General features: G+C 32.1%; 3 protein-coding genes across 4 annotated transcripts; 2 read left to right on the top strand and 1 right to left on the bottom strand.

Moving 5' to 3' along the window:
* Positions 1 to 573: 573 nt before the first annotated feature.
* LOC105796080 (transcription factor MYB24) lies at positions 574 to 1866 on the top strand. The gene is made up of 3 exons (XM_012625717.2): positions 574 to 786; positions 877 to 1006; positions 1093 to 1866. Exons 1-3 carry the CDS (start codon positions 633 to 635, stop codon positions 1646 to 1648), a joined length of 840 nt encoding a protein of 279 aa, XP_012481171.1. The 5' UTR covers positions 574 to 632; the 3' UTR covers positions 1649 to 1866.
* A 6606-nt stretch (positions 1867 to 8472) lies between these two features.
* On the top strand, positions 8473 to 10621 carry LOC105796787 (pentatricopeptide repeat-containing protein At3g12770). The gene has a single exon (XM_012626589.2). It carries the CDS (start codon positions 8565 to 8567, stop codon positions 10476 to 10478), a length of 1914 nt encoding a protein of 637 aa, XP_012482043.1. The 5' UTR covers positions 8473 to 8564; the 3' UTR covers positions 10479 to 10621.
* A 116-nt stretch (positions 10622 to 10737) lies between these two features.
* LOC105796788 (probable folate-biopterin transporter 9, chloroplastic) lies at positions 10738 to 13691 on the bottom strand. Of its 2 annotated transcripts, none has more exons than XM_012626590.2 (2): positions 12900 to 13691; positions 10738 to 12365 (listed from the first exon to the last, which is right to left on the bottom strand). In XM_012626590.2, exons 1-2 carry the CDS (start codon positions 13378 to 13380, stop codon positions 11215 to 11217), a joined length of 1632 nt encoding a protein of 543 aa, XP_012482044.1. In that variant the 5' UTR covers positions 13381 to 13691; the 3' UTR covers positions 10738 to 11214. The 2 variants fall into 2 exon arrangements, with proteins under 2 accessions (XP_012482044.1, XP_052483998.1); XM_052628038.1 differs by having other exon boundaries at positions 10738 to 12354; positions 12900 to 13096.
* Between the last annotated feature and the right edge of the window lie 9960 nt (positions 13692 to 23651).

Genomic DNA, 23651 nt, shown 5'->3' on the forward strand with positions numbered 1-23651 from the left:
TTTCCTTAAATTTTCTTTTGTCTCTTTTGGCATCAAACAAATGTATGCTAATTGGATAATGTCACCCAATGTCTTGACATTCCCAATTTTTCTTACAATTCATTGATATTGACTTTAATGTCCTTTGGATAATTTCATTGTAATCAAGTTTATATATATATATATATAACATCTCAACTTCTATTATAAATACATAACCTGAGAAAACAAAATCATAAAGAAATTATAAAAAAATTATTTGGTAACGATATCATAATACTTCAACGGAATTCAAATTTAATGATCAAATCAAGAGGAACTGTTAAGTTTCAAGACGAGTGTGTGAAAAAAAGTTCAAAGACCGAAGTGAAAAAAGTTACCAAATTCAAGGACTAAATATTAATTTATCCCTAATTTTAAGGTTACATTGGTAATTTAACAAATGATATGACAGTATCTTAATCTAAAAACAAAGAGAAAAGATACAAGGGATGGTTTAGAAAGTGACTGATAGGTCTCTCCTTTACTTCACATATAAATACATGACACACTAAACCTCAAATGCCACAAACAATTTGCTCTAAAAAAGCACTTTAAAGTTTCAAAAAGCATTAAATATCAAAGTGTGTTTAAAGCCTTTTTTGTTGTTGGTCATGTCTTGGGCAATGATGGCTGGTCACTTAGGTTGGGGTTTCATTGAAGAAGGTTGGAGAAAAGGTCCTTGGACTGCTGAAGAAGATAAACTCCTTATTGAATATGTTAAGTTACATGGTGAAGGCAGATGGAACTCTGTTGCTAGGCTTGCTGGTAAGCGAACACTTGGAAATGCGACATTTCGTAAGTTTAATGTTCGAGTCTTAACATTTAAAGTATGTTGTTGTTGTTGTGTTTTTTCAGGGTTGAAAAGGAATGGGAAGAGTTGTAGGTTGAGGTGGGTGAATTATTTAAGGCCAGACCTTAAAAGGGGACAAATAACCCCACATGAAGAGAGTATTATTATCGAGTTACATGCAAGGTGGGGAAACAGGTAAAAATATGATCTCAAACATGGAACTTTTTGGTCTGAAAATCGGGAATATATTCGTATTCGATGCTCATGATCTTGATTTGTAGGTGGTCGACGATTGCGAGAAGCTTGCCGGGAAGAACTGATAATGAGATCAAGAATTATTGGAGGACCCATTTCAAGAAAAAAAACAAGCTTCCATCAGATAATAACACTTCTGATCATAAATCCAAAGCTCGTTTGCTGAAAAGACAACAATTCCAACAGCAACAACTCCTCCAACAACAACAACAGCAACTGCAACTTCAACAACAACAAGAGCAACATGAACAACAGTTACAGTTGAATCAGTTGGACATGAAAAGGATCATGTCTTTGCTTGATGAAACTGAACATAAATCATCAGTACTTCCATATGTGCCACAGTTAAGACAAGAAATGGCGACTGCTGTTCCATACCCCAACACAACCGTAGAACAACAACAAGCAGGCTTGTTCTATCCTATGATGGAATTTGACGGTAACGTTTCGGGTTCCGGCAGCGATACTTCCAACGAGGTCGATGTTCTGTGGGATGGGTTATGGAATTTGGATGATATCAATGGGAATTTTGGTGCAACAAGCAAAGTTAGCTTTCACAATCTAGCTACCCCTTTCAGTTAAATTTTCTTTTAGTTAAAAACAAAACTTTTTAGCGACGAAAAATTCGTCGGGAAAAAGTTGGTAGTATTTGTCAAAATTAGAACGCCGCCCTCTAAACTAATTCCTACTAGTGTTAGTCTTTTCAAGTAATCATCAAATGAGAAGGCCATTAAAGGTAGTGAGCCTTAGATTGATGATCAAGGTGTGAAAATGTCTTGTTAAGAAAGAATAATTGTAATATAATCTATCAATAAAATAATCTAATTTTACTTGGTTAGATTCTGGATTTACTCGGGACTTAATATAATTACAAAATATTAAGGATTTTAAAAAATAAATAACTCTGAGAGGACTTATATGTAAACAAAAGAAGATTGAGATGACATTATGACACTTTTTTTATTATTATTTTGAGACAGAGAGAGGAGATTAAGTTAATAGATTTTATAATCTTAAACTTAAAAATCATTTGGCACATCAAAATACAAATCTTTTAATTATTTTAAGACAAAAAATTATTATAAACTTAAAAAGAATCTAAAAGTTAAAACTCAAGTCACGATGAGCACAACACATCACTTCTAAAATCCTTTTACCACACTTATGTTTTGTCTTCGTTGTCGAAATTCGACAAATTCTTCAACATTAAATAATTTCTTTTTAATTATTCTCTCCTTTTTAAAAAAAAATTCATTTTTCTTTTAAGGCAAGCATAGAATTAGTGCCAAAAAATTATTTCTTAACATAGAAATAAAATTTAAAATTTGGAGAATAAAAGATGAGATTAGAAATATTAATTATTTCTTGAAAATAATATTATGAATAAATGAAACAAATAGTGGAATCTTTAACCACAAATCGTGTGAATTTATTAAATATGTTGAGGTGTATGGTTGAATCTTATGTCACAATGAAAACAAAAGGTTGGGAAGTAACTTGGAAACAAAGTGGGTGTCTTAAAATATATTTATTTATTATTAGTAAATAAAATGATAAAGATTAGAACTTGATTCTCTCTTGATTGCATTAATCTCCTATGTTATCTTTTGTGATTTCCTTTTGTCATATGTTAGAAAAAAATATGTAGTTCTTATATATAATATATAGATTTGTCATTTTCCTTGGATCCATGCTATAGTAGTGTGTCTATTATATACTTATAGCTAGTAAATAGATAGGTTAATCTTAATCCACCTAATTCAAGATAAAATGCACTTAATTTAAGACTTCATAATTGACTTAAAAGGATTAATTGAATGGGACAAAACCATTACACTAACTCTTTTTATAGATATGTAAAATTGAATATCATTTTTCATTTTCTTTTGTTAAAAATAAAGATTTTTTTTAAAAAAAAATTTAAGTTAGGGTTTTGTTGATATAAAGTTAGGATGTAGTGATTACTGACGGTTCATTTGGTGGGTGGCGAACTTTGGGTGAAAATGATTGGAGTCTGAATTTTATCAAGAAATTGGAGTTTGAAGGGAAGAAGAAAGATATTGGGAATATGATAAAGGGAGAAGAGAGTTAGTAGTTCTGATGTTTATGGGTCTTGAAAGGGGTGCTTCATGTCCTTCCCTCAAACAATGTCTACTAAGTTCGAATCTGTTAAACGAACAACTGCAGTCGATAAGTTTCTAATCACTTCCTCTAGATAAAGAATCGTTGGGTTATCTTTAATTTCAAGCGTTCAAATGGGCTGGTTTGTAGACATTATACATGTATCAATGCCCCAATTGACCAGGTGGAATGTTTTTCTTTTTCTTTTTCTTTTTGATGAATTACTTGGTGATATGGTTGAACTATATAAACTTGTGAGCTAAAACCATGATCTACATGCCCCATTGATCAAATAGCAAAAGATTTATTATACATTGTCATTGCATATTATTTCTCATTTGACGCATATACCGCCGGTTATGCATATCCATTGTATATCTGTTGCAATTAAATTTTTATTTTGTAAAAAATAATTTCACTAAATTATAACTGAAATTTTAAGCTTCATAAATCAATTTTAAATATATTTTAAAAAATGAGACATGAGTTTTAATCTAACATATATCCGAATAAAAGAATTCATTTTCAATTGCAATTCACATTTATAAATTCCACTTCTAATACATAAATAACATTATTTAGAGGTGAAGCCACACGCGGGTAGGCGATTTGGGTCTTCAATTCTATTTTTAATTTATTTTAATTTAATAATTTAATTTAGTCCTAATTTTAATCTTTTTAAAATTTAATAATTTAATTTAGTGTTGTTGAGTAATTTTCTTTATGTTTCGTTAAAGGAAACATCCAAGTATTTATACATATTATTACTGTTCACGATTTGACCTCGCTATTCATAAGACTGACATTCTGAGTAGACCTCGAGCATGTTGAACACATATACAATTTTGGGTCGCCTGCTAGACCTCGCAACCCCCTACATGCAAACTCCTGAGGTATATGCGAGTTGGGATCGCAAACTCCCATTGGCTCGTGCGAGCTAATATCGCGAGTTCCCTTGGCTGTCATTTTGTTGTATGTCTCGCACATATCCATCTGGTGAGGCCTGGTCGAGTTGCGGGTAGGCAACCCAGATCTTATCCGAGTTTTGAGTTGGTGATCATTGGTGTATAACAAATCTCTTCTAATCTCTTAGTTAAACAAAAAAAAAAATTCATTTTCAATTATTACAGATAATTAATTCTAAGTGTAATTTTAACACAAAGTTTCAACTTTGATCCCAATTTTTTTAAAATTTTATTACAATTTCTTGACTTCATTCTTATCTCAGTCTTACTAATTTGAAATTACAGGGTAATTGAATTATGAATGGGAATCAAAACAAGGCATAAAGTGTATAATCAAAGAGTATTGCAATTAAATTCACTTCTTATAAAAATAAAATAAAAAATCCTTATTAGAAAGATTAATAAGTATGGAATAATTAAGCAAATTCTTTTAGAGTTCTATTATTACAAATACAATATATTTACAAGTACAAAATAAATACAAATTTAAGTCTGATCAATTATATAATATAGAATTAAATCAGTACAAAGCACAACAAACAGAGAATTAGACTGAATCTACACATGGCATACACAAGTGGTGAGATGAATATCCACACATCATAATTACACACAGTAGAACTTTAACCTAAATACTTAATAACTTAAGACCTCTACCTTAACCAACAAACCAAAATCTGTCTTTAAGTGCCTTTTTGAGCGAAAAAAGAGAGGAGTGTTTAAATTAGAACACAAAAATTTCATTACCAATCATTAAAAAATAAAAGATTAAAAACAGAAGCATATAAAAACCTTAAAAAAAATTCTTTTTTTTTTCAAGTTGTTTGCTTCTTATATTTTCTTGGGCCCAGCGGCGGTGCTAGCCTCCGGGCTAGCTACTGCCCGCCTTTTTCTCTTGCTCATCAACCCTCTTTTTCTTTCTTTTTCTCATTCACTCCATGTGTATTTTCTCTTTTCAATTTGCAGATCTATTTTGTGGGTATCTTTGTTGTCTTTACAAGTTGTGATGGACAAATGATGATGCCTATTATCGCTAAAACACCACCGACCATCAATAATTTCTTTTAGAAAGTGGGTGACTCTTTGTTGACTTCTTAATATGTTTCTGCTTTGAGAGTATTTCAAAATAATAAATGATTTCATGAGTCGGTTTGGACCCGTGTTGTCTTAAGTTTTATATGTTTTTTTGTTTGTTTTTTCATTGTTTAACAAGTCTTTACTTTTAAAAGTTTTTGTCTACTCTTATAGTACACTTTTTAATCTTGCTTATGCATGTAGTATTGCTTTTGCAAGTGATTTTAAGGTTAGTTCTATCGTCGTCTTCTTTAGTTTGGTGGATGCTCGATTTTTTTGTCAATTTATGCCCGCCGCTTTGGACCATCATGGGTTGATTTCCTTATTATAATGCTTGCAATCACCCGAGATATGTTGTACTTGAGTTGTGACAGAGCCAATTGTCAACGTGCCATAATGTTCTATTGATACTGAGGCTGAAGCATTTGTTGTGTTGATGGAGCTTGTCATTCACCGCCTACAACGGGTGATTGTTATTTTTCCTCCTGAATTGTATGATCTCATTCATTAAATGAATTAATAAACTTCTCTTTAAAAAAAAAAACAAAAGCATATATCAACACGCTTGTTAAATTAAGTGATAAGAAATTCAATATTTCTTAAATAATATCTCGATTCAAATTTTATAGATATAAAAGATAATGTTAAAACAAGCTTATCCTATTTAGAAATCTTACCTTTTAACTCAATTTTAAATGTAATCAAAGCTAGTACTATTATGGAACAACCAAAGTTGTCAATCTCAAAACCAAAAGAAAAAGAAAATGGAAAGCAAAAGCATATGAATACGGAAACCTTTAGCAAGCAGTACAATCCGTGCTTTGCTTTAGTGGTTAGCATTGTCTCCCCTCCATTTCCCCCTCCTTTCTTTTTCTATCTTAAAGTTGGAAGTATAAAGTATATTAACAAGTGCCCCTTTCTTATTTTATCATTTTATTTCAATCAATACTCCCATGCCAAGATTTGAAGTTTGATTCTCTCTCTCTCTCTCTCTCTTTAACTTGCATTGCAAACATCATAATGTTTGTCATGTTACAATATTCTTTTTAGGGTTAAGGTCTAATGTAAAGTTAAGTTTATAAAGTTGAAGATTAAGTCTAAATCAACTCCGTCACCTATTGATAATTTGATCACCGGAACGGAGCATTTTGGCCAATATTAGAGTAGAATTGACTATCATGAATGTAACTCCATCGATACCACCAGTTCGGAGTGTGCGAACGGTTAATCAAATCGAATTAGTATTAATTAAATTAATTAAATTGTATAATTCTTTAACCGTTAATCGAAATTTATATGTTTTTTTGTTAAAACAAGTATAAAATATATCAAAAAATACATTGATAATGTTCATTTGTCTTGAAAGTTAACCGAATTAACGGAATAAAACGAAATTTGAAGTCTTGAAACACAACATAAGTTTTGAAAGTAAAACATAATTAAATTAAATGCGATAGTCTTTAATATTCTCCATTTGCATCATACCTACTAAATATGTGTGAAAAATAGCATATAATAATTATATATGCATTTAAAAAATCAAATAATATAAACAAAAGAATCGATTGTAAGTAAGGTATGCTCTGATGCATTTTAAGAAAAAGTTAAGCATTAAAATGATTGAATAAATTAATGTAGAAGTGATGTGGTAAAGGAATTGGATATCTTCTTTTGATGATGATTTCCAAATCCAATTTTGAGTGCACAGAACCAACAATCTCACCTGGTACGAGTATCACAACACACCATCAACAAACACAATCTATGAACTTCAATTGAGGAATAATACTTTCTACACAGGAGTTATTTTAGTGTTTAGAACACCAACAGTAAAGCTCATTTGGAGACTCCAAACTCATTGCAGCTCCAAATTTTAACCCTGGTTATGAGACAAAAAGTAGGGAGACAAAAATTATTAAATATATACACAAGACCAAAGATTGTGAAAATGTTTTAAAGTAATATTTGTGTAGTATCATTATAAAATTAATATTAATTAATTAACAAAATATTTTAATTATTATTAATAAAATCATAGTTTGACATAAATATAATTTTAATAAGTTTTGATTATTTGAATACACTGGATTATAAAACACACGGCGTCCAACATTGATTTCCTTTTGCCGGTGGCCTCTAAGAAGGTGAGAAGGCGGGAGGATGATCCACTGATGGAGGATACTGAGGAGCAAAGGGTTTCTGTTTAAGGATATGTTGACGGGTGAGCAGGCTGGAAGAGTTGTTGAGGATGATGACTTAGTTCTTAAGGAGGGTGATGTTATCATTGAGAATATAGATGGGATTCATGAACTAATGGATAAGAGCATGAAGACAGTGATCATTACGCTTTGGGGAGACGCATTGGCTTTAATGCACTTTTGAGTAAGATCAAACCAAAAGACTCCAACTCATGTCAAATTTAATTATAGTGGTAATGCTTATGTTTTCTGTAAATAATACATATTTTTAGAGATATACTAATAAATTCAATCATATATTGATAGATCATATATAAATAATGTAGGCTAAATTTTAAATATATATATGTGTAAATGTTACAGGTTAAATTTGTTAAATTAAGATTAGACCTGATCATGGGTAGGACCGATGTAGAATTTTAGGTCTGCTTTCTAGGCTCGAGTCCGACCTAAAAATAGGTCTAAAATTTTACTCAAGCTCGATTCATATTAAAAATGTTAAACCTGAGTTTGACCCGGTTTGACCATAATAAATTTTTAAAATTTACTTTATATAAAAACAAATTTTAAAAAATATAATGCATCAAATATATTAAAAATATTAAAATAATTTTTTTCTAAAAATTGGAAATATTTTTTGTCTAAGCTATGTGATTTGGGTCGGACCTAAGCCAAAAAAATCTACTCGAGGCCGGCTTGTTTAGAAAATGGGCCTTATTTTTTGCATAAGCCCTCCCACTTTTCGGACGGGCTTTCGGGCCTAGGTGGGTGACTCGATTCATGATCAAATTTAATCAAAACCGAATTGATAAAATGTGTAAGCATTTAAGGCTAAATTTGTTATTATACCAATAAAATAAAAACTTGAATAAAAATTTTCAAATAATTTAGTAACTATTTTTTTTAATTTTTTTTTTCAAATTAAATTACTAAAAAGTAAAATTTACTGGTGATTTAGTAAACATTTAACTAGTTTAACCAAGTTTATGAATTTTATAATTTCTGCAGGCAACACGAGTTTACCATGAATGTATGTATACCCCTCATGAACATATTAAATATCTTCAAATTTGAATAGCTGGTTTTCAATCCGATGAAACATCGTTCATCATTATTATCACCGCCAAATTTCAAATCCGAATGACCTTCTTCTTCCCCCTTACCCGCTACCTACTATTCGCTTTGAAAGCCAGCCGTTATCACACATCTGCCTCTGTCCTCGACTCGCCTTTCAATCTCCTCCATTTCCTTAATCTCTCCTCTACCCATCAATGTCTCCAATTCACCAAGCAAGCCCACGCTCGAGTCTTCTTACTTGGGTTCAATCAGAACCCGTTTTTAGCCTCAAAGCTCCTCTCTTTATACGCCCTTTTTGGGCACCTAACTCAGTCAAAAGCCGTTTTTGATTCGGTTCAAGACAAGAATGTTTATCTTTGGAACTCAATGATCAATGGGTATCTAAAAAGTTACTCGTATGCTGAAGCTTTTGATTTGTTCTGTAAAATGGATTGTTTTAATGTAAAGCCTGATGATTTTACGTTGGCAACGATTTCGAAAGTTGCTGGCGAAATCAGGGACTTGGTAGTGGGGAAATTGGTTCATTGTCAAAGTGTAAAAACTGGGTTTGTGGTGGATATCGTTGTTTCCAATTCTTTGATTTCAATGTACGGGAAATGTGGAGAGTTTGAGGCGATGAAGAAAGTGTTCGACGAAATGCGTGAAAGGAATGTGGGGTCTTGGAATGCGTTGATTTCGGGGTATTCAAATTCAGGGGATTGGAGATCGGTGAAGGATTTGTGGGAAGTTGTTAAAAGCATGCAATTTCATGGCATGCACCTCGATGGATTCACAGTTTCGAGTCTTTTGCCTTTGAGTAGCGGTGGGTGTACGTGGGGATGTAGTTATGGGAGGGAACTCCATTGTTATACTCTGAAGAATGAATTGGATTCGTGTTTTGGTTCAGATGTTCATTTAGGTTGTTGTCTGATCGATATGTATTCAAAAAGCGGTAAAGTTTCAACGGGTAGAAATGTTTTTGATAGAATGGGGTCTAGAAATGTTTATGCTTGGACTGCAATGATCAATGGTTACATTGAAAATGGAGATTTTGAGGAAGCATTGGTTCTTTTTCAGGAAATGCAGTTGAAAGATGGAATAGAACCCAATAAAGTGTCTCTAGTGAGTGTTCTCCCTGCTTGTGGCTCTTATGCTGGTTTAAGGGCTGGGAAACAGATTCATGGTTATGCAACTAGAAAAGAACTGACCTGTGATGTAGCTTTGCGTAATGCATTGATTGATATGTATTCTAAATGTGGGAGCTTGAATAGTGCTAGACAAGTTTTCGATGAAGGTTCGTTCGGTAAAGATGCTATATCTTGGAGTTCAATGATCTGTGGATATGGATTACATGGAAAGGGTGAAGAAGCCATAAGTCTTTATAACCAGATGCTTTTGCTTGGGAATAAACCAGATATGATAACGGTGGTAGGGGTGCTTTCTGCTTGCTGTAGGTCGGGGTTGGTAAATGAAGGTCTTAGTCTTTATAACACAATAAAAAATGAATATGGGATTAAACCAACGGTTGAGATATGTGCTTGTGTTGTCGACATGCTCGGTCGATCCGGACAGCTTGATCAAGCATTAGATTTTATCCGAACCATGCCTGTTGAACCTGGGCCTAGTGTTTGGGGTGCTCTTGTTAATGCTTCTGTAATGCATGGGAATATTGAGATGCAAGAACTTGCTCATAGGTTTCTCATTCATTTAGAACCCAAAAACCCTTCGAATTATGTCTCACTTTCGAATTTACATGCTTCTTCTAAAAGATGGGATGCTGTGGCAGGATTGAGGAAAATGATGAAGGAAAAGGGTTTGAAGAAGGCACCTGGGTGTAGCTGGATTAACATCAATGGCAAGACTCATTGCTTTTATGTGGCTGATAAGGCACATCCTCATTCCACTTTGATTTATGAGATACTTGATGGCCTCATCCTTATAATGAAGGGAGCTGGTTACCCTATTGATTCTGAAGAGTTGATACCGATCACTAGTTAATAATCGAAGAGAACACTGGCCGGTGGAGCCATCACAAATGAGTTATAAGAAAACTAACTGTTTCAGGTTGGTTATATGGCATATTGTTCTATAGTGTTGATATTTATCATCCATTTTCTATTGCTACTCTGCATAAGTTTCATTCCCACTGGAGGGTAATCTTATAGGATGGTAGACGATGTCCTTAAAACAATCAAAAGTAAGAGAAGCTTATACTCATTTTTCTCAAACTAGGCTCTTTCTTACAGTGCAAACAACATAAACCATTCAAAACTCTGTTACAAATTCATTTCGTCTGCACAGGATGCAGTTGCTTTTACAAGTTCATGCCAAATCTGTGGTGAACCTAATCCGATGTGTACACCTTAACCTCCAAGACAATACATATAATCTGATTGCACTCACACCACTTTCATCACCTCTCTTTGATACGGGGTTTCCAGATATCTGAACTTGGTAATGCATAACTGATTATGGAGTAGTAAAGCTTGGAGAGAATAAGTAAATGCAATGGTCAAAAGCAAAAGAGCTAATTGTATGTCAAAAAACTGCTGGGTTCATAGTGCTGATGACCCCCGCTCAATGATGGCAGCCTGACACTGAAAGGGAACTTGAGATAGAACTGATTCACAGAAGGTGGCATCAATTCAATAAAATATGGGACTTCAACTATCTAGCATTTTTCATTATGTTCATAAGAAGTTCTCACAAGTCACAGCCAAGTTGAATAGCTTCTCTACTTCTGTGCATCAGATTCTCTTTCTCGGCGGTAAGCAAAAACTGAACCAACCACAACTCTTCCAATCCTTCTGGTTTTTCGGTTTCTTTTACTCATACCTTTCTTTCTTTTCTTCTCAACAGGTTGAGACATAGGAACATGATGAATCCATCCTAAAGGCAGTAGTGCTGCAAGGAACTGTATCAAAATTCCCACAGGCAAGTTGGAGTAATCATTGGATCTTATTCCAAGCATAGCAGCCAACCCAACTCCCCAAAATCCACTAAAAATCGATGATAGGCACAATGCTGATGCCAAGAAAGAAGTAAGGGATCCTTCGCAACCCCGAGGACACAAAGTTGCAAGTAGCACCGAGAAAGGAAGGATCTTAAATTGTGCAAGAGTTTCTGCTAAACCCGAAAAACAAAGGGCAAACACTTCATTAGGAATTCCAATACTAAGATTGATCTCTCTTACCAAAGCAAGGTCAAGAAGAAGGGAAGATGCGTACAAAATCTGTACAACACCGATCAACTTCCTCATGGGAATTTGTTTCCAATAATGGTTATAAAGCACAGTCAAAGAAAGAAGTATCAACTGGCCAATCACTCTCGACATTCCAATAACTGAAGGATTAAGATGCAGACATTGAGTTTGATAACAAAAGATTGAGCCTGACAGAATAGGAACCATAGCAATGGAAGCTACAATCCAAGTTAAAGGTCGGAATATGCTGTCTTCACTGATGGCAATCATAAGATCAGATAGCTGCTTTCTGATATTTTCTGAAACTGACTGTCCAGTTGGAACGGGACCCAAAGATCGAGCTAAGCCAAGACATTCTTCACTGGCAGATAAAGAAACTAGAAGCTGAATAGATAATAGAACCGAAAAAACGAGGAACATCATCCTGGGTGGTAATTTGACTAAGAAATATCCACCTAGTAAGTTCCCCAGGATCCCACCAGCAGCTAAAGCCATGAAGGCATAAGACTGGAGTCCAGTAATTCGGTGTTTCTGGCCATACTCTGTAATAAGAGCATCCTTTGCGACTTCTGTAACAGCTGCTCCTGTATTACTGAGAAGAACACATGCCATGAGAGCAGGAAGCGCTTGACCTGCAACTGGAAACAAAGCCAATTGACCCCAAGACAGGACCTGCAGAAGTACTGAAAGTTGGATTCTTAGTAAGGTTTGATCGGTTTTTCAATCAACTAACTGAAAACTTCTCGAATTTTTAAGATGTTAGAATGCTCAAGCAGTTAGTTATCTAATGTATAATCATTGCTTTCAAGTATGACTTCTGCATTTCATGGATGAATCCCGAATATGTAAACGATGATGAATAGTGCATTGAAATGTAATGGATAGAATCTGACCTAGGTATATGAAATGGTAATACTACTTTTTTGAGTTTTATTGCCTACTGCAATGGAATATGGAAATGAATGTTTGGAATATAAGGAAATAGAACAAAAAAACAGAATCAAATGCATAGTAATGGAAAAATATGAAGAAAAAGTGGTAAGAACTTGAAACAAGACAAAGGAAGGAATAAAAGAACAAAATACCAACAGTTAATCTGCAAATCCATTCAAGACCATGACAAGCACCAAAGTTTGCATTAAAGGAAACACAATATCACAACAAGCATAAACATTTCAAATTGAGTCAAAAAGAAAGAGAAGAGCATATTAACTGACCTCCAATGCAAATATAAGGTATCCTATGAGCACCCCCAATATAGAGAGCATCTGAGAGAATTCCAAACAGAGGCTTCGCTACCATGGGTAGGTTGCCAGAGTTCTGCACAAGCTGCAATGTTGAAGGGTTTAAGTTAAGGTTATAAGCCATGTGGAAATTCAAAGCCAACCATGGGAAACACCTAAAACCCTGAACCCAATATCCCAACCCACACAAACCCAACATTTCTTGAAAGCCTTGTTGCCATAAACTTTCCTTCTTTTTTTTGCCCTTCCTGACAGAAACCTCACCAAGGTTGGTTCCTATAACAGGGTTTAAAAATTGGGTCTTGGGTTTTATACCAGGATTTTGATGGTGGAAAGACCTGAATATTGATCTTGACTGAAAGCTTGATAACTTTGAGCATCTCTCCTGGTTTCTTGGGATCTTTGAACCGGTTAAAAATATTGGGTTTTTAGTGGAAATCACTGGGTAAATCATAGTTTTTGGGTTTTTGGTACGGCTTTGCCCAAAGATTGCAAACAAATGGAGCCTCAACAGGAAAAAAAAAGTACACTATAAATCCCACATTCCAACAAGTTGAAGATATGTTGCTCTGCGAAGAAGAAAAGGATATAAATCCTAGAGTGTTTGAAGAGAAAGAAAGTTCTAGACAAGGGTTTATAATATATAATATTATATATACATTAAACATTACTTGGTGGAATACTTGAGAGAATCAAGGAGAGAAATGGAGAGGTTTCCAGCATTTTGTTTAACTTGATTTCTTGTTTGTTGGTTTCCAGGAGGGATTTTTGGAGGGGTCCCAATGGGATTTTGCCTTTTATAGGATCATCAATCTTGGATTCATGGGGTCAAATCAAAATCCTTATGAAAATGCTGACCTAATCAATCAATGGTATGTCAACACATCTACCATTTTTGTTTGGAGATTCCTATGAACCGTTGGTTTCAATTGTTCTCAAATTTTAAAATATTTTTATTAGATCCTCAAAGTATGGCATAAAGCATATTTAGAATATGTTAATCAATCTTTATAAGTGTGCACATGTTACATGGATAGTTAAGTTTGCGGAATTAGAAAAATGATAATGTCATTAAAGTTTATGTATTACATGTCAAATCTAAATTATTCTTGTAGTAAGTATACATATGTTTAAAATGTGATTCACGTTTTTATTAGCTTTCATGCCGATTCAAGCTAGCATAATAGCTTCATGATAAAATAAATTGAATGAAACGATATTAATATTTTGAAGACTCAATTAAAATATTTTAAAATTTGAAAATCAATTTAAAATATAAATTATAGTTTGTGAAGTTGGTGCAATTAACCCGTTTTAGTTTTATATTATGCAATATGAAATTGTTGAAAGGGATAACTATAAACTTTAAAAGATTAATTTTCATAAATAGTAAAACTAACATAAAAATACTTTGATCGTACAAAAATGCACATGATACATAAGCGAATGTAAAAAAAATATCTATTATAAAAATCAAACTCAAATTGATGTTAACTAAAATATATGTTTTATTAATTTAGATTTATAGTGAACCAATACAAAATAGATATAAATTTATTAGTTACTATGTTAATCAAGTTTTGGCAATCTTCATAGGCTGAAGTTTTGATTATTTAGAGTATATAAATTCGAGCCTTATTATATATAAATGTAATATGTGGGTTCTATCTTAAATTGTTTTGAGTTTAATTTCAAATCTATTTTGATTTAAATTAATATATTGTAATTTTTAATTTATTGTGTATAGTATTAAATTTATTCTAATTTTAATTGATCATACATGAATTATTTATTACTTGTACTATATTTATGATTATATTTGTAGTTATAAATTATTTTGAAATGTTGAGTGTTTTTTTGAGTTCCCCTCTCACGGAGGTCAATTTCTCTATTTATAAAGCTCAATCTCTTAATTGGATGTACTAGAATTAGATAAGTTCTCATGCACACTAACACGTATCTTATTCTAGGGTCAATACGTGTTTCCTCAATATGAGTTCGCTTGCATGGTGGTGCAAACCCATTAGGTGTGTACCCATACAGACAAACTATACGATTTACTAAAATAAAATGAATTGGATTAGTCTCAACCGAATAACGGATAGATTACGACGAACACCATAAATAAAAAGATTGTTGTGACTACTGTTTTGCTTTTGGATTTTCTCTTCATTTCTGTTGGGGTCATATATCTCACGCCATATATATGATTAGGTTCCTTCGCGAATATACCTTTCATTTAAAATATGTTTTTATTTATGAAAATAAGGTAAAAGCCTATAATAAAATAGAAAAAAGCAAGGGGAAGTTGGATCTTAGAATAATAAAAGTGTATGGCTCCCGATGGTTTAAGCAAAGCCCAAAATTAAGATAAAACTTCAACTTTTTTAAAGTGGGTTTTTGAAATGGTTAATGCAAAATTAAATATCAGATAAATAATAGTTACTATAATTGTCCTTCTTTGTATTTTGTTAAAACTGAGTAATAAGGCAAAGACAAAAGCATCTATTTTTTTTAATTTATACTCTCTCTCTCTCTCTCTCTGCATTCGGCATAACACCTCAATTAAATGCCAACTTTATTAGGTTTAGTTCTCCTATTATCTATTAAATTGGACTTGTAGTCAATTAATTCTGAAAGCTACTCTTTTGAGGCCACTGACTTTAAAAATAACATGGATTAAATCAAATTTTTAAAAATAAATTTAAGAAATGAGCTTGATACAGATTCGACGCAGAAGCAATAAGGATGAATTCGTGTCTCTATAACGACATTACAAAGACAAATTAGACAACGTATTCGCACTCAAAATATTAAGATTAGCGTCCGAGGCTGAAGTTATGTTGAAGAACTTCCGACACAAACTTTAAATCGAACTTACCGGAAACGAATTGAACCAGAAAGGAGAAGTTCGACCCCGTACAGGATCAATTTGGCATAACATAGCAAAAAGGAAGGTAGTTTGAAGAGAATAATCAAAATGAAGAAAAGAAAGAACGGATGAATGGTAGCAACAAAAATGGAAAGTAAAAAAGAAAAACAAAACAAATGTCATCCCCCTCAGGAGGTTAAGGAATTCAAAAATAAAACATTCCTTATTGCTTTCATAAGGTCTTGAACACAAGGTACATAAAAGCTTAACCATTAACTAGCAGGCTCATTCTTGTCATCAATTGACTAAATTTAACTTATAATCCACATGTTCAAAGATTAGCAAAATTTCAAGAAATAAGATTTGAACCTAGAACCTCACACGCATAACTAGAACACTTAACCACTAAACCAAACCAATTTACTTATAAAAAATTTCCAAAGTCTAAACTCAAATCAAGGGATGGTCACTCTTGGTTTCAAAACTCAATTTCTTCTAACCCGATTTTTGGGATGTTACAGAACTTATTAGAAAGAATACAGTACAATACTTGACCTTCAAAGGGACATTAGTAGAACATGAACAACAAATGATTTTGGATCAACTTTGGAAGACATTGATACCGCAAGCCTATTGGAATTTAGTTATACGTTATGTGAAGTACATGATCTTTTATGGAGCAAAGAAAATGGCAAGACTAAGTGTAGGTTCGCAAAAACTATTTAGGAAGCAAAATACTTTTGACACGCCATGGATGGATAAATTACTTATTAGGAAATTATTGAGGAAATTTATAGATTCTATACCCATTATAAAGGTGGAAAATGAAGAAGACCCTGAAGAATTTTTGAATTGGATTGCAGGATATGAATTTGAAGAGAATTTGAAATTGAATATAGAGAATTTTCCGATGAAGATATAGAATTTGAAATAGAAGAAAATGCGAAATAGATTCAAGTGAGTAAAAGTTAAAACAAGGTACAAGTTAGAGACCAGAGAATGTAAAAGAGAATGAGTACATAGAGTCATACATATATGAATGAAAATTTAGAAAATTTGAGCCTATGAATGAAAATTTTGACATATTGTAATGTTAGTATTTTGAAAATAGAAGAGATGGTAGATGATAACTCTAGAATATAGAGTTATCTTCACTCTTCTAGACTAATAATTCATGCAAATTTTAAGTGGTTGATAACAAATTTTGGAGTTTTTGTTATAGTTTTGTCTTTTTGGATGATACTAAGATAAATTTGTTATTTTGATCATTTTATATGTTGAAACACATAACTTTTGCAGTTTCGAAGATGGTTGGTACACTGGAAGGAAAGGCAGTCTTGAAGCTCACTTATTGATGTTCAATGTTGTAGCATTTCTATGGCATAAGCCATACAGAAATAGGCTGATGTATTGTCACCTTTGGACTCCCCAAATAGGCTTATTGGACTTTGACAACATTTTTTACCCAACTCAAGAATTGGGTTAGCAAAAATGGATAGCCTGCTAAGGAGGAAGAAGCTCAAATCGTCCACTAGGGTGGAAAAGGCCCAACCATCTATAAAGGTGCCCAAACCATCATCAAAAGACTTGGTAAACATGAAAAATCAGCAAATAAAATCCCTCAAGTAACCATCCACCTTCCCTCCACAATTCAAGCTTTCTATCCCTTAAATTAAGCATGAAGTAAACAACTCATTCAGCTTATTTCAAAGCAGTCCACTTATTTTCCTTAAAGCAAGGGTTGGCCACATGGTCAGAGAAATTCAAGACTTCCATTTGCTAAAAATATATTGCCTCAACAAGTAAAAATAGGGTTTAGCTATTCACTCATTTCACTTATCCATCACTCATCATCTCTTCTCCCATTTCCCATTCTTTCACTTCCCATTTGAGAGAGTAACACAAGAGTTTGAGAGGACCATTTCAGAAGTACTTTTGAGTAGAAAAATTCGGCACCTTAAGGAGCAATTGTGGAAACGAGCAAAATAAAAGGAAGGAGGAAAGGAAACACAAATTGTGCTACGGAGAAACACCGGATTTATCTTCTAGTTTCTTTCCCTTTAATCTTTTTATTTTGTTCTAAATTGGTGAACATGATTGCTAAATATTTTCATGCTTTCAATTTAATTAAACTGGCTTAAATTTGTTGATGTTAGATTGATTTCATTCTCTTATCTTAGATTGTTATTATTCTGTTAATGATGTTATGTGCATTGGTTGCTTATTCATTCAAATAAAAACATGGACATGCTACACATGCATTGTAAATGTAGGGAAGCAATTGAATTATTTATTTAATCCAAACAAGATTGTAATTAATTGACACAATATTTGAATGGTGCATGTTTGATCATTTAATGATTGAATTAGTAATAATATTAAATAATATTGTTACCTTGCATAACCTTTTATGATGTTTGCTTATGAAATTGTAAAGTTGATTGAATATAGAAAATGCTAGAGAAATTTAATAATTAAATGGGATAACTTCATAACTTATTCATATTGGGTTAATAAATAGCTTAATTGCCATGGTTTTCTTCCGTAACTTCATTAACATTGTTTTAATAGTTCTAAGTTAAAGAATGCAATTAATCTAACTTATTCATATCATAGTAATTAAAACTTGTAAATTGTTGCTTATTATTTTGTGTTTACATTTTCATTTATTTTTATCATACTCGGTAATTTATTTAGGTTAATTAGTCAACTAAAATCACTTTTAATTATTTTTAATCACCAACTTGTCAAGTAATAAATTTCACAATTTTCGCCTATGCAGTCCTTGTGGAGACAATATTTTTACTTACTACTTTATTACTTGTTGACGATTGTATACACTTGCACATCATTCGAATATTTTGCAATAGTAGAAGTATAAGAAACATAATAGAATAGTATGTTGATTCAATTATAAAAATTAGAGAATGAGTTTTGAAGAGAGAGGTATAGAAAGAAATAAATATATTAGTCAAGTTAATATTCAACATTAATAAGAAAATAAGAGAAAAGAAAAGTTCTTAAATGAAGAAATCGAGAACATAATAAATCTAGAAGATTGGAAATGTTTGAAGTTAGTGAATTCTTAAGTGGTAAAGGAAACATTTGAAGTGAAAGTTGGAAGCTAAAAAAAACTATAATGTGAAAGAGGCAAACTATGATAAGTTACCTAAACGAGTCTATTGGCAGCGACTGGGCCAATGGATTCTAGAGGATAACTGTAGCGACCCAAAGGTTCTCTAATCTATTATGAGCTTAGGTATCTTTGGTCAATCGATGTTTTCTTTTATAGAAGAAAAGACAAAAAAATTTGTTCAAAGGAATAACTAAAAATAATGTAAGTAATTTAGTTACAAGTGAAGATAAAGAATTTGAAAGTGAAATAATGATAATATGTTGTCGAGGAAAAGAATAAATAAGAGAAAGAGAGTTTATAATTAAAAAATTAAATTAGTTCTAACATGGCTACATAAAAAAAGAGTAAAAAAGAAAAATATCGCGATTAATGAAGTTTAAAGTCGTACAAGCATTGGAAAATTTTGATAAAGCAAGAGAGAACTATTAAATGAAAATTTGAAAAGATTTAAATGATCAGGAATAGAAGGATAAGCAACTTTGAAAGAGAAAATACTTTTGAAAACACCCTGAGGAAAAAGAGAATCGTCCATTTGGAAAGAAAGGAAAACGAGATTAAGCTTTATAATACCTGTAATAACTTTCATGTGTCAATGTTGAGAATATACTGATATGATTCATTACATGTGATTTCACTAGAAGTTTTTGAAATTTTATCAGATTGGCTATTGAGGAAGAACTAGTTCGAATCCTAACTTAAAAAGTAAATGAATTGAGAAATAAGGAAATTTCTTTAGTAAAAGTGTTCTGGAGATATCATAATGTGGGAGAGATAAATATCTACAGTTATTCGAGTTATATAAATTTCGAGGACAAGATTTCTTTTAAGGGAGGGAGAAATGTAATATCCTTTAAACCCCTTGAGTCGAAAATAGTGCTAATACAAGATGATACATTTTAGAATTTTTTCCAAGGAAACTAGGTCCCTCACTTTCTTCAAAAAGATCTTTAGTAATGTCAATAATTCTAACTTCTTCAACGTTCTCAGAAACCTTCACAACTTTTGACTCATTCTGTAACTTTTGCAGCCATTGGAGCCTTATAAACTTTCGTAGAAGTACCACTACTTTCTCCTTTATTACTTCTATTGTCCCATTTTCGCTCGAGACAAAGAGCATATGAAAACAGTCAATCCTTAGGCTCTTCGAATAACCCCAAAAGAATCTTTGTCATTACATTTTCATCCTCATATGGCCAAGCTTCAATGCATGGCTTCACCCCAGCAAGTTGATTTTCGTTAAGAGTATTGAAGTCTGCATCATCAAACATTTTAGTGCTATTTTCCATCAAACAAAATTGTCGCACATTTCTCAAGTTATGAACTTGCTCGTATCTTATAGGCAAACTTGTTTGCAACCATTTCAACTGAGCTTCCTCTACTTCGCTCAATGAACGAGGATCCCAAGTACTCCTTTTAGTCGAAAGTCTCACCCAAGCTAAAGGGAAAGGAAAGTTTCGCCACAAATTTGTTCAATCTTGATGTATTTGTCCCTCATCAAACACAAATTACTAGCAATATCATCAATGATGGCTTTCTTTTCCCTTTGAGTAGTAAACATCATGAATCCCTTTTGATTTGTCTCACTAACAGAGGTTACTCTATATATCCGCTGAAAATGTTTACAAAGGCTTCATCTCCATGTAAGTGACAATACAAAAATACACTATCAAGATCCACCAAGAAGAACCCATCAACTGCCCAAGGGCCAATCCATAGGAATCCAACATTTCGACAAAAAATAGATGTAGAGATAAGTGAAAACCTATTTCAAATACATATAGAGGTAGTAGAAACCAACTATTCTCTTTCTTATGGTTTTCCATCTCACTCAGTCGGTGTTTCCCCTCCTTAATCTCAAATTTGTACTTGAAATTATTGAAACAAGTAATCCCCCTACATGATAACAATTTTCGTATCTCCTCTAATGATGTAGAATACACAAACTCTTCACTCTCAATTGAAACATTAATCGATCTTGGAGCCATGTTTGAATTAGGGTAAAATAAAATTAAGAATAGTATAGAGAAAATAGAGACGATGGAGACCTATAAATAACAATTGTACTAGATAAATAGACGAGAAAGGAAGTTATATCAGCTATAGGAACAATGATAGAAGAGGCAAACTATAGAAATTAGAAAAGTATAAATATATGATGATAAAATCCCAAACTCTTATGCCTACTTATAAGTTAAAACAAGACCTTTCAACTATTTCAAAACTTATTAAGTATGTTATCACGCGCACACTGTTACTTATACACAAAAAGGCGCCTCAATCAGATCCCAACAGGTGTATGTAAACAGTAATAGTGACGACAGTTTCATTAGGAACCCAATAAATACACCGCAACATATCGCGCATTTCTTTAAACGTCATCATTAAATATACATACAAAATTTTTCCTGCCATAAGTTCATCACACTTGCAAATTTCAATCACTCAAAATTCAAAATTCAAGTTTTAAATTTCAAATTTCAAAAGTTCAAGAATATCCCTTCACAAAATAATTTTTTATCCAATATGTAAATCTCCAACATATTACTATGAATATGTCCAGCAAGATCGCAAAAATCGCTTTATAACATTCCCTCGCCTAGGGTGCAATTGTTATACCCCGAATAGCAAACCTTACGGACCTCACAGCATACCCATAGAGGAGCTTGACACGTGTCTCCCAATGGATCCAACGACACTGTGGACCCATAATTATTTTGCGAAATCCAAAGCTAGTTTGTGAACCTCAACTTGGCAAACTTCAAAACAAGATGTCTCCACTAAGACCATGTAGGAACCACGTGGAGAGCTAGAGTAATTGATTACTAGTCACTCTAAGATGTCTTATCATAGGACGTTACATCACCATCACTACCAAGAGTGCTAAATCAAACTTTCATGTTAGTGACCTTAGGACATGTGTCTAGATTTGTCACCCATTATAAAGAGCCATGCAAACAGCTCACACACACTCACGCACTCACTCCTTCAAAAACTCTCAGAATCTTCCACAAAAGATCTCTTCTCAACCTCCACCCAACCTTCCTCCATGTAATCACTGTCCTCCTCCCTTGATCACCTTACTAGTTAACAAAATACTTTATTGGGGATGTAGTGGTAATTTATAAATTTACCCTTATTAAATAAAAATAATATCCATGTATTTAATACTTTACAAGAAACTTTATTAGTAAGAAATCTTTGGATTAAATATTTAATAATATTTTAATTGATAATTTTAAAATTATTATTTTAATTTATAATTTTAATTAAAAATTATTCCAAATTTGTCTTGCATGTATTTTTTATAAATATGACAGTGCATATATAAAACCATGTATATATATAAAACTTGTTTTTGTAATAAATACTATAATGAAATTGAAATTTTGAATCATTATACTGAAAGGGAAAAGAGAGGAAAACAATAAAATAATAATTATAATATGTTAACAATGTACTATGTAGATGATTAAATATGCATATCGAAAATAAAATTAGAATAAAAATCTCTTTTCAAAATTGGTTGAAATAACAAGAGAGTTTTTTTTTGATCAACTAACAAGAGAGTTGATAGTAGAAAAGAGGTAACAATTTCTTCTTCTTTTTTACGTTTAATATATTAATACCCTAAACCAAAATAAAATAAGGTTAATTTTGTCTTTTATATCTCTTTAACTTACCAACCTACATGGGAAGTAACCTTCACTCTTTTTTTATCGGGCTAATTATATTGTTATTTTTATGGGAAAATTAACATGCCAAATACTAAAATCACTTTCCAACAAATTAAATTCTCAAAAATTTAGCATTTTCTGTCATACCAAACATTATCGGATTTCATGTATATGTTAAGTTTACAATTATTAGGATGATAACTGGAATCTGTGGTTGGCATTATTTGCGTATACAATTTTCAATATTTTAAACTTAGAAATGTGAATCAAAAGATGAATATACATTTTGTTGTATATTTTGGGAGAAGTTGACTTAGAATTATATTATTCTTGAAGAAATCTTAAAATAGTTAACTATCTTTTAATATTGTCACATAAATCATTTTGACTTTCATAAAAATAAAACTGATAAGCATGACCATATAATACAATATTTATATTTTAATTGTATTATGCATATTTTATTATCCCATCAATTGTATATATTGATAATGTTGTTAATTGAGTTTGTCTCATAAATCAACTCGACACTAACTCACGATTAATAACAACACCATGATAAATAATTGTAATGTATTTAATATTCTTAACCTAATGTATTTGTAGGTTTAATTTTATTTTACTCACAATTTAATCTAAGTTTTCATTTTAATATCGTACATAACTCATGTGTTATTATGATTAATGAATTTCAAACCATACATATATTTATTTATTATATATTATTTTTAAACACAATGATTAATGAATTTCAAATCATACATATATTTATTTATTATATATTATTTTTAAACACACATCTCATGCGTGCGATAAAAGTCCTAATATTATATGATCCGAGTGAAATGCGTCATTATAGTTTGCAGCATGGTATGTTTTTTTCTTTATACTATTATTAGTATTATTATCAAAGTATAAAAATGAAATGGAAACCAAAGTGGCAAAAAACCAGCTTAGCTCATGTGATTCATGAAATGGAATCTGTATGGTTGACATTTTTGCGTATACAGATTCTAAACTTAAAAATGTGAATCAAATATTCA

This window comes from Gossypium raimondii, chromosome 3 (assembly GCF_025698545.1).
Source record: "Gossypium raimondii isolate GPD5lz chromosome 3, ASM2569854v1, whole genome shotgun sequence".
In the NCBI taxonomy this organism is placed as follows: domain Eukaryota; kingdom Viridiplantae; phylum Streptophyta; class Magnoliopsida; order Malvales; family Malvaceae; genus Gossypium; species Gossypium raimondii.

Coding starts and splice junctions, on each gene's coding strand:
- LOC105796788 (XM_012626590.2), bottom strand. CDS start 13,380: ATGATTTACCCAGTGATTTCCACTAAAAACCCAATATTTTTAACCGGT. Junction 12,366..12,899: donor ACCTTATATTTGCATTGGAG/GTCAGTTAATAT, acceptor TCCAACTTTCAG/TACTTCTGCAGGTCCTGTCT.
- LOC105796080 (XM_012625717.2), top strand. CDS start 633: ATGTCTTGGGCAATGATGGCTGGTCACTTAGGTTGGGGTTTCATTGAA. Junction 787..876: donor CTCTGTTGCTAGGCTTGCTG/GTAAGCGAACAC, acceptor GTGTTTTTTCAG/GGTTGAAAAGGAATGGGAAG. Junction 1,007..1,092: donor CATGCAAGGTGGGGAAACAG/GTAAAAATATGA, acceptor CTTGATTTGTAG/GTGGTCGACGATTGCGAGAA.
- LOC105796787 (XM_012626589.2), top strand. CDS start 8,565: ATGACCTTCTTCTTCCCCCTTACCCGCTACCTACTATTCGCTTTGAAA.